This window comes from Dreissena polymorpha, chromosome 3 (assembly GCF_020536995.1).
Source record: "Dreissena polymorpha isolate Duluth1 chromosome 3, UMN_Dpol_1.0, whole genome shotgun sequence".
Taxonomy (NCBI): domain Eukaryota; kingdom Metazoa; phylum Mollusca; class Bivalvia; order Myida; family Dreissenidae; genus Dreissena; species Dreissena polymorpha.
In genome coordinates, this window is record NC_068357.1 from 101,152,376 (window position 1) to 101,164,720 (window position 12,345).

Here is a 12,345-nt window from a genome sequence, read left to right on the forward strand (position 1 = left end):
GTATAAGCAATTTGTTCATGCATAAACACATTTTAGAAACAAACCGTAACAATAGATATATAATCTGACGTTGATTATTATCTTACATTGACGCAAATAGTAAGGTATTGACGACCACTGTTTTCTTTGAAATTGTCAATAAGCTGATTGCGGTATTTGGTCACCATACAATTAGTGTTATGTCGCCTTTCACGTGCACGTTTGTTCGAGTTGCGACCCTTGACAGATCTTTACTTGGGGACGCGATACAGAAACGCCGAAACATGTCACCAAAAGTTATTTCATTTGTTTGTCTTTTAATTTGTGTGCTGTGCTTTCAGCACTGCTCGGCAACGGAAAAGACCGAAAATGTCGAAGAAAAAAAGGAAGAAAAGGTTGATGACAAAAAGCTGGAATATGCCAAAGGCTCGCTGTGCGGTTATTGCGAATATTGTGCGGTTAGTTTACTTTTTCGAGATTTGATTAAAAAATCTTAGACTTGCCAGAATGTTTATTTCAACTCTTTTATAATTCCGAAAATGTGTTTATCCATTTGAACATTAGTGTATTATTCGTCTTTATATGACGCATTCGCTTTTCAGTTTGCTTCGATAAATGCATATGCATAAACATGTTTTGAGATGACCCCTGGTTTTCTCTGTGTGTCACAATGCCATTGGTTGAATTTAACAGGTAACGTATCCAAAATCAATATAATAAATATTGCAAACATGGGTTTTGAAATTGACTTAGACTTGTTTTGCTGTAGTTTATTTGATTGAACCAATTTTAGCAAAAAATGCAGTACATTTTGCAATAATAATATTATTATTATTATGCCAATGATAATATAGTAGCCATTGCTCATGTCTACTTTATTTAAGACAGATAAAAAAAATTGACTGAACAAAAAGACAATGAAAACTGAACATTCATACATCATTTCATGCATTTTATGTTGTGTAAAAATTACATTATTAAATAAAGTTTTATTGTGAATAACAGTTAATCTGAGTTTTATTTTACAGTAATACTTATACTTAAATTTAATGTCAATTCATATAACGGATAAGTGACAGTATTCAAATTGTAGACTGTCTTTTAAAACGTGTTTCTAGGAACAGATGCCATTAAATATTTAGGTAGTGTAACATTTAACAGGATGAAGTTTATGAGCAAACATGCATTCAGTGTTGTTTATTTCATTCAATTGTGGGTCTGATAGGGGAAAAAAGTATTAAGTTTCACCAAATGTGACCTATAAATTCCCAATTGAAGGTTTGAACTAAGAATCAACATTTTATTGATCTGAAGTCCAGTCTGCAAAATTGACCCATCGCCTGATCCAATGTGATGAAATTTCGGCTCTCAGTCTGGCAATAGAAAAATTGAATATAGATCGCCTGAATTGCGATGAAAAAAAATCTGAGAAAATAAACCAATCAATAATCAATTTACACAATTCAGGTGTAAATTCTTATAGTGACACCGCTTGGGTACTTCCCTTAGTTTTCTATCCAGCGAAGTCCGAAAGCCTATCGGAAATACACTAGATCTATTAACGTCAAATTAAACGTTGCTTCTTCCATTACTAGGTACCAGCCACGTGTTAGAAAAGGGTGCGAAATTGCTTTTGTGTACATTTCACATCATCTGCAGGAAACGCATGGGCGTATTGACGGCTGCATACAAACTTCATAGCACAGAGAACCTTGAAATCTTTTCTTTCGTATAAAACTTATATAATGCGTAGTTGTAAAATTAGGTGATCTTTATCGCGAACGATACTTTAGCATAAAATTTCTAATACTAAAAATGGCAAAATTCACCTCGTTGGTTATGCTTTTGAGATAGCTCAGTGCTGATTTAATTTTCAATCACTGTATTCACTTCAAACGAGGACTGCGGGTAACACGGGTGATGAATGCAGACTTTGTCATGGGTGGCACGGGGGTTTGTAAGCTATGACATCAAACTGTAACAACTAATATTGAAGCCGCTGCGCATAAGGGCGTTTTGTTTGTCGCATAACATGTGTGAATAAATCAAACACCGTGAAAGCGAGAGAATCCGGGTGAAACTGGACTTATTCACGAATGTGCATAGCATATCTGTTAAAACTACACAGCCATAAAGCATAGTTATTAGAGCCAATTAACAACGAATAAAACCCTTTTGTTTGACTGTGACAATAGTCAAGATAACAGGATCCCCCGTTAATTGATCGATTTTGACATGTAGCGTAATTGCCTAATCGGACAGTCATTGCCTTGGAGACGATGCAATATAAGTGGCAAGCACAGATTGGCATGCTTAGATAAGGAACATACAGATTTTAATAAAATGCGGGACATTTGACAGATTTCCGGGACTGCGGGACAGGGTCTGTATTTCCGGGACTGTCCCGGACGATCCGGGACGTATGGCATGTATGCGGCCTTAGATTTTATAGAGAGACTGAGTGTAAAGTCTGGTTTGCGTATTTAAAGTGTCGTAATTCTTTTGGTAAACTGAACTTGCATTCTACGCTTATAAATGAAATAATAGTGCGAGGGTTTTTATTATATAAATTAGTTAAAACGGTTGAATAGCTTTGAAATTACGAAAAAGTGTTTATCATTCATATGATTAAGATCGATACCGGTGAGCACTGGCTTTGTATTATTACTGTTAATTAATTCATTTTTTTTCTGGCTATGAAAAATTTCCTCTGGCTATGACATTTTCAAAGTTTCATAGCCTAATTGGCTATGAAGACAAAAAAGTTAGTTTTGCAGACTGGAAGTCCAGCTCTATAAGTTGAACCTTAGTAGTTTATTTAAAGTCCATAATGTAAGTCTATAGGCTAAATATTATATTGAAATCGTTTGTAATCTAAATTTTAGAGTATTTGTATGCAAAGAATCATAAACACTAATTTCCCAATACTAGTGAAAACAACGCGAAAGGGACCTGGCCCCATTCCCAAATTCTTCTATTTTATTTTATTACTGGCATTTGAGCCTTGTCTTTATCGTGCATTATTAATTTAAACTGCAATAACAACAATATCCCATAATAATGGCAATATTGCTATTTTATTTATTGCATTAGTTTTTAGTGAAAACTCATATTATGTAAATTAACCCATTTTATGACAAACAATGGGGCTTTCAAGAAAATCATACGTGCTATCTAAACTCTGACAGTAAAGTCACAGGGCGATAAAACTAATTAACAGGATGTAAGCTAGTGGGGGCCCTGTTTATGACACCTTCACATGCAAGTCAACATATGGCCATTAGCTGCAGCAGCATTAGCTGACTCGAATATTAGGGCGTGGCTGCCTCCAGATTGACAACGCGCTTGGGGGAAAATCTTAATAAATTATAGATCGGGTTTAGTGTAGACTTAAATATACATTTATAAATAATATATTTTACCTAGATATGCTTTGTTTACAGTTCTGTAAGCTATGTGATGAGCAGTGTCCCTGCGAATCATCACCCAAGCAGCCCAACTGTCATATGTGCAAGGTACGTCTCTATGTCTGTACTCTTGTAAAATGTTATGTATCAATGTAAAACATCTAGACAATCTGATGTATTTTTATGCTCTCCCAAAATTTATTTTGGGGGGAGCATATAGTTGCCGCTTCGTCTGTCCGTCCGTGTGTCTGTGTGTCCGTGTGTACGTCCGTGCACAATTTTTGTCCGGGCTATTTCTCAGCAACTAATGACCGGAATTCACTGAAACTTTATGGGAAGCTTCACTACCAAGAGGAGATGTGCATATTATCAGCGGGTTCTGGTCGGATGATTTTTCACAGAGTTATGGCCCTTTGAAATTTTCTATTAACTGTACATATAGTGCAATTCTTGTCCTGGCTATTTCTCAGCAACTAATGACCGGAATTCAATGAAACTTTATCGGAAGCTTCACTACCAAGAGGAAATGTGCATATTATCAGCGGGCTCTGGTCGGATGATTTTTCACAGAGTTATGGCCCTTTGAAATTTTCCATTAACTGTTCATATAGTGCAATTCTTGTCCGGGCTATATCTCAGCAACTAATGACCGGAATTCAATGAAACTTTATGGGAAGCGTCACTACCAACAGGAGATGTGCATATTATCAGCGGGTTCTGGTCGGATGATTTTTCACAGAGTTATGGCCATTTGAAATTTTCCATTAACTGTACATATAGTGCAATTCTTGTCTGGGCTATTTCTCAGCAACTAATGACCGGAATTCAATGAAACTTAATGGGAAGCTTCACTACCAAGAGGAAATGTGCATATTATCAGCGGGCTCTGGTCGGATGATTTTTCACAGAGTTATGGCCCTTTGAAATTTTCCATTAACTGTACATATAGTGCAATTCTTGTCCGGGCTATATCTCAGCAACTAATGACCGGAATTCAATGAAACTTTATGGGAAGCTTCACTACCAAGAGGAGATGTGCATATTATCAGCAGGTTCTGGTCGGATGATTTTTCACAGAGTTATGGCCCTTTGAAATTTTCCATTAACTGTACATATAGTGCAATTCTTGTCCGGGCTATTTCTCAGCAACTAATGACCGGAATTCAATGAAACTTTATGGGAAGCTTCACTACCAAGAGGAGATGTGCATATTATCAGCAGGTTCTGGTCGGATGATTTTTCACAGAGTAATGGCCCTTTGAAATTTTCTATAAAAAAATTATTGTTCCCCCATTTGAGACAGAAATTTTTTTTTACAATTTTTCTTAACAATTGTTGATAAAGGTATCTAAAATATGTACACTTCTTTTATTTTCAGTATTGCAAGTTTTGCTACCTCTGCAAAGTTTGCGACTCAATCTGTCAGCCAGGTATTGTTGTTATTTCAATGCCCTTTTCATACAAGGATTGCATAAACTTGACAAGCAAAAATATACACTTCCTTGTCTCTGTCTTCGTCATTCCAACAGCTTTGTTTGCTTTCTGTTACCAATAAAAGTTCTTTAATTGTGCAGTATGGAGTTGTTCCTCTTCCATGTCAATAATGTGTTGTCAATTAGTGAATGACTCATATATATTGAAGAAAATACAGAAAAATGCTCTTAAAAAAGACTAAAATAATAAATATGCATGAAAATATATACAATAACTATACTATATTTATTCACGCTAGGAATTTTCGCACCATTTTTGTTAACTGTTCTTTGACAAAACTATATAGTTTAATTCTAAAAAACTGTATGCGCAATTCAGACTAAGCAATCAGATTTGTTCCTATGGCTTAAAATATACCTGAATCAATCGTATTATGTGCTTTATTTGTATCTAATCAATATTTTGTATTATAATGATATGTTTATTTTATTGCTTGTTCACACAATTTAATTCAATTCAATGTAACATCATAACAAATAATGATTTTTTCACATTGTTATCTGCCTCTGCATAACTATGAAATATTATTTTAAATGTGTCTTACATCCACCATATATTTGTTCCAGGTGGCATTATTGATACTGTTACAGCAGCAATGGTTAAGTAAGTATTTCATGTAATGAAAGATTTCATTTAACGTTAAATGTCCCATACAGGTTGTAGTTTCTTTAAATGAGAAACTTAAACGCTACAGAAGTGCTAAAAAGCATTTGATGCAACATTTACATACCTTAACCAGCTTGTCACACATAAACTTCCATCACATATTCAGAAATCATTAAAAACTATTTTATAGCAGCTCTAGATCTGGTTTAAAGCAGAATTCTTATCCAATATATTTACCCATCTACTTCATCATTGTACAAGTAACAGGTAAATGTCCATCCATGCCACTAAGATTTTACACACTTTCAGAAGTATTTGACTCAGTTTGTTAAGTGAAGTGTAAAATTTGAACATCGTTTCATAGTGGATATGGTGTTTTCCAATCTATGGGTAGTCCAGAGTAATGTTCTTATTGCCACTCTAGGAGCATTATCAAGATCTATCCTGTAGACACAAAGCACTGGTTCTACCCAGGAAATGCCTTAAGTGTTGCAATAACCTGCAGGTTTTGGATGTATCACAATTTCTCTTAAGTTTTCCGACACTTAAGTTTTTTGATGCCCTCTTTTTATGCCCCCGGATCGAATGAATGGGGGTATATTGTTTTTAGCCTGTCTGTCTGTCTGTCTGTCTGTCTGTCTGTCTGTCTGTCTGTCTGTCTGTCTGTCTGTCTGTCTGTCTGTCTGTCATTCTGTCTGTCATTCTGTCTGTCATTCTGTCTGTATGTCATGCTGTCCCAAAACTTTAAGCTAGGTTAAAGTTTTAGGTTAAAGTTTTGCAATATTGAATAACTTTTGCAATATTAAAGATAGCAACTTGATATTTGGCATGCATGTGTATCTCATGGAGCTGCACATTTTAAGTGGTGAAAGGTCAAGGTCATCCTTCAAGGTCAAAGGTAAAAAAAACGGCGCATTAGGGGGCATTGTGTTTCTGACAAACACATCTCTTGTTCATTAAAAATAATTAATTTTCAAACAGCATGTTTTACCATGCTATTCTACACAGACTTCAGCCCAGTTTTCACTTATCTTTTGACACTTTGATCATGGATTTGTACAGGACTAAGGTCATAAAACCTGGCAGATGCATGCCTGAGGGCAATTGACCATTACGGTACATTTGCGTAATTGGGTAAATAATGATGTCTACCGGTAGAAAATAATTGATTCACCCAACAGCATTTGAAACAGTGTCGTCCTATTAAGGAAGCAGACTGTTTTCTGTTTTTTATGCCCTCGAAGGAGGGCATATAGTGATCGGACTGTCCGTCTTTCCGTCACACTTTGCGTTTAGGTTTCGAAAAATGCTCATAACTTCTATGTCCCTTGAGATGTAACCTTTATATTTGGTATGCATGTGTATATGGAAAAGTTTTTTCCATACGCACTCAAATTTTGACCCCTGTGACCTTGAACTAAGGGTCTTCGTTGAGTTTCATAATCTGCGTTTAGGTTTAGAAAAATGCTCATAACTTCTATGTCCCTTGAGATATAACCTTCATATTTGGTATGCATGTGTATATGGACAAGACTTTTCCAAATGCTAATAAAAATTGACCCCTGTGACCTTGACCTTTAACTTAGGGTCCGCGTTAAGGTTTTCGAAATTTGCGTTTAGGTTTCGAAAAATGCTCATAACTTTAATGTCCCTTGAGATATAGCCTTCATATTTGGTATGCATGTGTATATGGACAAGGCCTTTCCATACACACAAAAATGTTTACCCCTGTGACCTTCACCTTGAACTTAGGGTCCGCGTTTAGGTTTCGAAATCTGCGTTTAGGATTCGAAAAAAAAACAAACTTCTATGATAGCGTTCATCCTATGGTGACAGCTCTTGTTACGTTTTTTAGCACACCTGATTGCTCAGGTGAGCTTTTGTGACCAGTCTTTGTCAGTCTTCCATCCGTCCATCGTCCACATTTGGTTTGTAAACACTCTAGAGTCCACATTTCATGTCCGATCTTCATGAAACTTGGTCAGAAGATTTGTCCCAAAGATATCTCGATCAAGTTCGAAACTGGGTCATACTAGGTCAAAAACTAGGTCACTAGGTCAGAAAAAACTTGTAAACACTGTACATGTCACATTTCATGCCCAATCTTCATGTAACTTTGTCAAAATGTTTGCCTTAATGATATGTTGGTTGAGTTCAAAAGTGGTTCAGGAGGGTTTAAAAACATGGCCGCCAGTGGGCGGGGCAGTTTTCCTTATTTGGCTATAGAGAAACCTTGTAAACACTCTAGAAGTCACAATTTTTGCCCAATCATCATGAAAGTTGGTCAAAACATGTGAACACTCTACAAGTCACATTTTTGGCCCAATTTTCATGAAATTTGGTCAGAACATTTGTTTCCTTGATATGAGAGTTGAGTTCGAAAATGGTTCTGGTCAGTTGAATAACATGGCTGCCGTGGGGGGGGTGGGGGCAGTTTTCCTTATTTGGCTATAGAGAAACCTTGTGACCACTCTAGAAGTCACAATTTTTGCCCAATTATCATGAAAGTTGGTCAAAACATTGGTTTTATTGATATCTCGGACGAGTTCGAAAATGGTCCAGATCGGTGAAAAAACATGGCCGCCAGTGGGCGGGGCATTTTTCTCTATATGTTTGTAGTGAAAACATGTGAACACTCTAGAAGTCACATTTTTGGCCCAATTTTCATGAAATTTGGTCAGAACATTTGTTTCCTTGATATGAGAGTTGAGTTTGAAAATGGTTTTGGTCAGTTGATTAATATGGCTGCCGTGGGGGGGGGGCAGTTTTCTTATATTTATATAGTAAAAAAAGCTTGTGAACACTCTAGAAATCACATTTTTTGCCCAATCATCATGCAACTTGGTACAAAGATTGGTTTTATATATATCACATAATTAATGCCTTAATTATTGCCCTTCGATTGTCCAAATTTTCATTATATTTCTACAAAATCCTTGTAAACACTCTAGAGGTCACAATTTTGTTTCAGATTTTATGAATCTTGGTCATAATATTTATTTTTGTAAGCAAAGTTTGATGTGTGGTAAGGGGGGGGGGGTCAATTCAAAATATAGGTCACCAGGTCAAATCTTACAAAAACAAAAACACTCCATATGCCAGAGTTTTGGTTCAATAGTGATGAAACTTGACCAGGATGTTTGTCTGGACAATATCTAGGTCAAGTTTGACGTTTGGTAAAGATTGAATGAACCGACTCCTCTCAGATTGGCCCTCTTGTTTCTATATTATTATACCCTCATTACCATTGGTAATGGGGGATATATAGGAGTCACTTTGTCGGTCGGTCGGTCTGTCGGTCTGTCCTGAAATTTCATCAGATCTTCACCAAACTTGGTCACAAGTTGTATTTTGATGATGTATAGGTCAAGTTTGAATATGGGTCATGCTGGGTCAAAAACTAGGTCACGGGGTCACTTAGTGTGTTTTAAACCGAAAGTTTGTCCGGACCATAACTATGTCATTTAATGTTAGATTTTAAAATAACTTGGTACATTTGTTCACCATCATGGGACGGTGTGTCGCATGAAAAAGTATGTCGATATCTCCAAGGTCAAGGTCACACTTGGAGTTCAAGGGTCAAATGCTTGTCCGGGCCATAACTTTATCATTTATCGTCAGATATTAAAATCATTTGGCAAATTTGTTCACCTTCATGGGACGGTGTGTTGCGCGAAAGAATTACGTCAATATCTCGAAGGTCAAGGTCACACTTTGAGGTCAAAGATTAAAAATGGCCATAAATGAGCTTGTCTGGGCAATAACTATGTAGTTCATTGTGAGATTTTAAAATCATTTGGCACATTTGTTCACCATCATTGGACGTTGTGTCGCGCGAAAGAATTACGTCGATATCTCCAAGGTCAAGGTCACACTTTGAGTTCAAAGGTCAAAAATGGCCATAAATGAGCTTGTCTGGGCCATAACTATGTCGTTCATTGTGAGATTTTAAAATTATTTGGTATATGTGTTGACCATCATTGGACGGTGTGTCGCGCGAAAGAATTACGTCGATAACTCCAAGGTCAAGGTAACACTTTGAGTTCAAAGGTAAAAAATGGTCATAAATGATCTTGTCCGGGCCATAACTATGTCATTTATTGTGAGATTTTAAAAATACCTGGTACATTTGTTCTTAATCATTGGACGATGTGTCATGCGAAAGAATTACGTCGATAACTCCAAGGTCTAGGTCACACTTGGAGTTCAAAAGTAAAAAAATTGCCATAAATTTGGACGGCATGTCATGCGAAAGAATTCAATAGTTCAAAGGTCGAAATAGCCATAAATGATAATGGCATTATAATTCTTAAAAATCGCCATAAATTTGATTATCTTTTTTTGTGAAGACAGCATGCAAAATAGTCTGTGTCAATGCAGAAGTGGGGGGGTATAGGTCACGTCTGTGACAAAGCTCTAGTTTTCATCAATAGTTAGCAAAGCTGTAAAGTTGTGTTTATTTTTTCAAGCACAACAAGAAGAGATAATCACAAGACATCTATTGTAAATTGATTTATTGCATTAATTTCCATATAATTATAATTTTCTGACACCTGTAAGTATTTGATATTTTTTGTATCTACATTTTCGGAGTAGTTGCAGTTGTTAAGGTCATCAAGATAAGTAATTATTAAAATTATTAATAATTGTAAAGTAATTGAAATACCGGTACTCAAATTTCAGCGCGCTCCCAAGTGTGAACAGGGACGAAGTGGACAAAGATATTGAGGGGGCAAAGTCTTGGATCGATGCAAAGAAAGATGAGCTGTAGTTTCCATGACACAACTATCGATCATTGTGTGGACACATGGCAAAAAAGGCATCGAAATTTAAGCTCACACAATTTTCAGTTTTATTGAAGTTAAAGGTTGAATTCCATAATTATTTTATTATAAATATTGGCTTTTCCTTAGTATGCCGCAATTTTCATCCAACTTTGAATAAGTTTTGAATGCACAATCATATCATTGATCATTCTCTTATACTTATTGTGTATATAATACATTCCAGTGTTGCCATTGTTAACTTATAAGAAGAATTTTGATTGCATATCAAATACATGTTACAGTTTTCATTTATATCCCATTGAATGCGTGTAAGCTTTTTAAAATTGAAGTTCAAATCATACTTTGATTTTCTAGGTTTATTATGATTAATAAATGTGAACAAAAATAATACCTACTAAAAATTGATTAGTTTTGAAACAATGGTTTTTACTTCGAATACCTTAGTGAAGTGTAATATTACAGATTCTTTATGTGCGTGCATGTTTTGCTGTGTGATTGCAACTAACTCTCATGTGTTGAAATTCTCTCCTATATATTTTGCGTACCCCGTAGTTGATTTTACTTATTCCACATTTTAAGCAGACATTTGATGCCAGTGTTGTATGATGACAATGATATTCATGGTAAACGATCAAATTGTTATTTTGAATATCCAAATTTGGATGTTGGTCATGCTTTCAAAGATGCAATTAAAAAAGTGACATTCACTTCTATTTCAAGTGGAGAAGCATGTTCAGAAATAACATTAGTAGTTATAATGGGAAGAGGAATCATTGAGACTTCTTTGACGTTATAAGAAAACTTATCTGTATATTGCCATCATTTTAAATGTTTTTGCAACATAAATTTACCATTACCAAGTGAAGTAGTTTATGTGAATCAATACAAAAGTATTACATTGTCTGTATGTTGTTATGTATTTAGTTGGAATGTTTTGAAAAGTTCATGTTTGTTTACATTGTGTTTTAATATTAATGAGTATTTCTTCTTTTCACGAGTGAACAAAGTCTACTATTTTGTATGTTTGTAGAGTGTTTACTAATAAAATTACATATTAGTGGAGGACATGGATTTTGTCTTTCCTTAATAAAACTTCATAGTTCAACGTGCAAAACTAACATGTAGCATTCCAATACAAGGTCACAATCTCATTACTCCCTACTGTCCGCATCGCGTCTTATGCACTACCAAGGGAGCCAGATATGTGTTAATTAAACGATTTTTGTAGGAATGGAATAAATCAAAGGCTTAACAAGATGAGCAGTATAGAAAGTGCTGTATATGTTTTGTATTTATTAACGAAGCAAACGCTATTCAAGACTTTGATGTCACCACCACCCGTCCGTTTGAAGACCCAATTAAAGACTCCAGCAAATATATAATGTATAACTATTTATTCATAAATATTGGATTCACGGATGATGAAATGATTTTCAGGTAAAACCTGTATTTGAAATAACAGCGTATTGCAACTTAGATACTGTTTCCGAGTATGTTCCGGTCTCGCGTGTTCTGGTTGCTTTATCTTATGATATTGGTTTCTTACGGAATCCGGATAGTGACATCTATAATCTCGCGCAAAATATCGTGCGTTGCCGCGACAGTCGCGCAAAATATCGTGCGTCGCCGCGACTGTCGCGCAAAATATCGTGCATCGCCCGACTGTCGCGCAAAATATCGTGTATCGCTTCGTGTCTCGCGTTAAAAGGGCGACGCACGAAACACGAATCGACGCACAATATTTTGCGCGACAGATATATTCAAATATCGCCCATATAATCCGAATCTCGTGTATCGCGGTCTAATTTCAGACCTCGACACACGAAGCACGGATAGATACTAGATATTTTGGATGTGATACATATTATAATGGTATATTATCTTAATATTGATAGAAATTTTACTCCATTGTTCAAATTTCTGAAAAGTTTTAAACATATATCCTTGTCAATATGTAACAAAATTCTTATGAAAATTAATTAATGTGTACTCAGTTTACTAATGCTAAAATAATCTTAAAAGTGTGTCGAGGGCAGCCATATTGATAATAAATGGTTAAAAAGTACTGTAAC

The 12,345-nt window shown here is 35.7% G+C and overlaps 1 protein-coding gene across 1 annotated transcript; it reads left to right on the plus strand.

Annotated features, from left to right (window-relative positions):
* Positions 1 to 212: 212 nt before the first annotated feature.
* LOC127870782 (sarcoplasmic reticulum histidine-rich calcium-binding protein-like) lies at positions 213 to 11,335 on the plus strand. The gene is made up of 5 exons (XM_052413258.1): positions 213 to 437; positions 3,423 to 3,494; positions 4,765 to 4,816; positions 5,447 to 5,483; positions 10,170 to 11,335. The coding sequence occupies exons 1-5, from the start codon at positions 264 to 266 to the stop codon at positions 10,255 to 10,257; spliced, it is 423 nt and encodes a 140-aa protein (XP_052269218.1). The 5' UTR covers positions 213 to 263; the 3' UTR covers positions 10,258 to 11,335.
* The last annotated feature ends 1,010 nt before the right edge of the window (positions 11,336 to 12,345 follow it).

Excerpts from the sequence above, each read along its gene's own strand:
- LOC127870782 (XM_052413258.1), top strand. The coding sequence starts at position 264 with ATGTCACCAAAAGTTATTTCATTTGTTTGTCTTTTAATTTGTGTGCTG. Across the intron at positions 438-3,422 it reads GTTATTGCGAATATTGTGCG|TTCTGTAAGCTATGTGATGA; the intron begins GTTAGTTTACTT and ends CTTTGTTTACAG. Across the intron at positions 3,495-4,764 it reads CCAACTGTCATATGTGCAAG|TATTGCAAGTTTTGCTACCT; the intron begins GTACGTCTCTAT and ends TTTTATTTTCAG.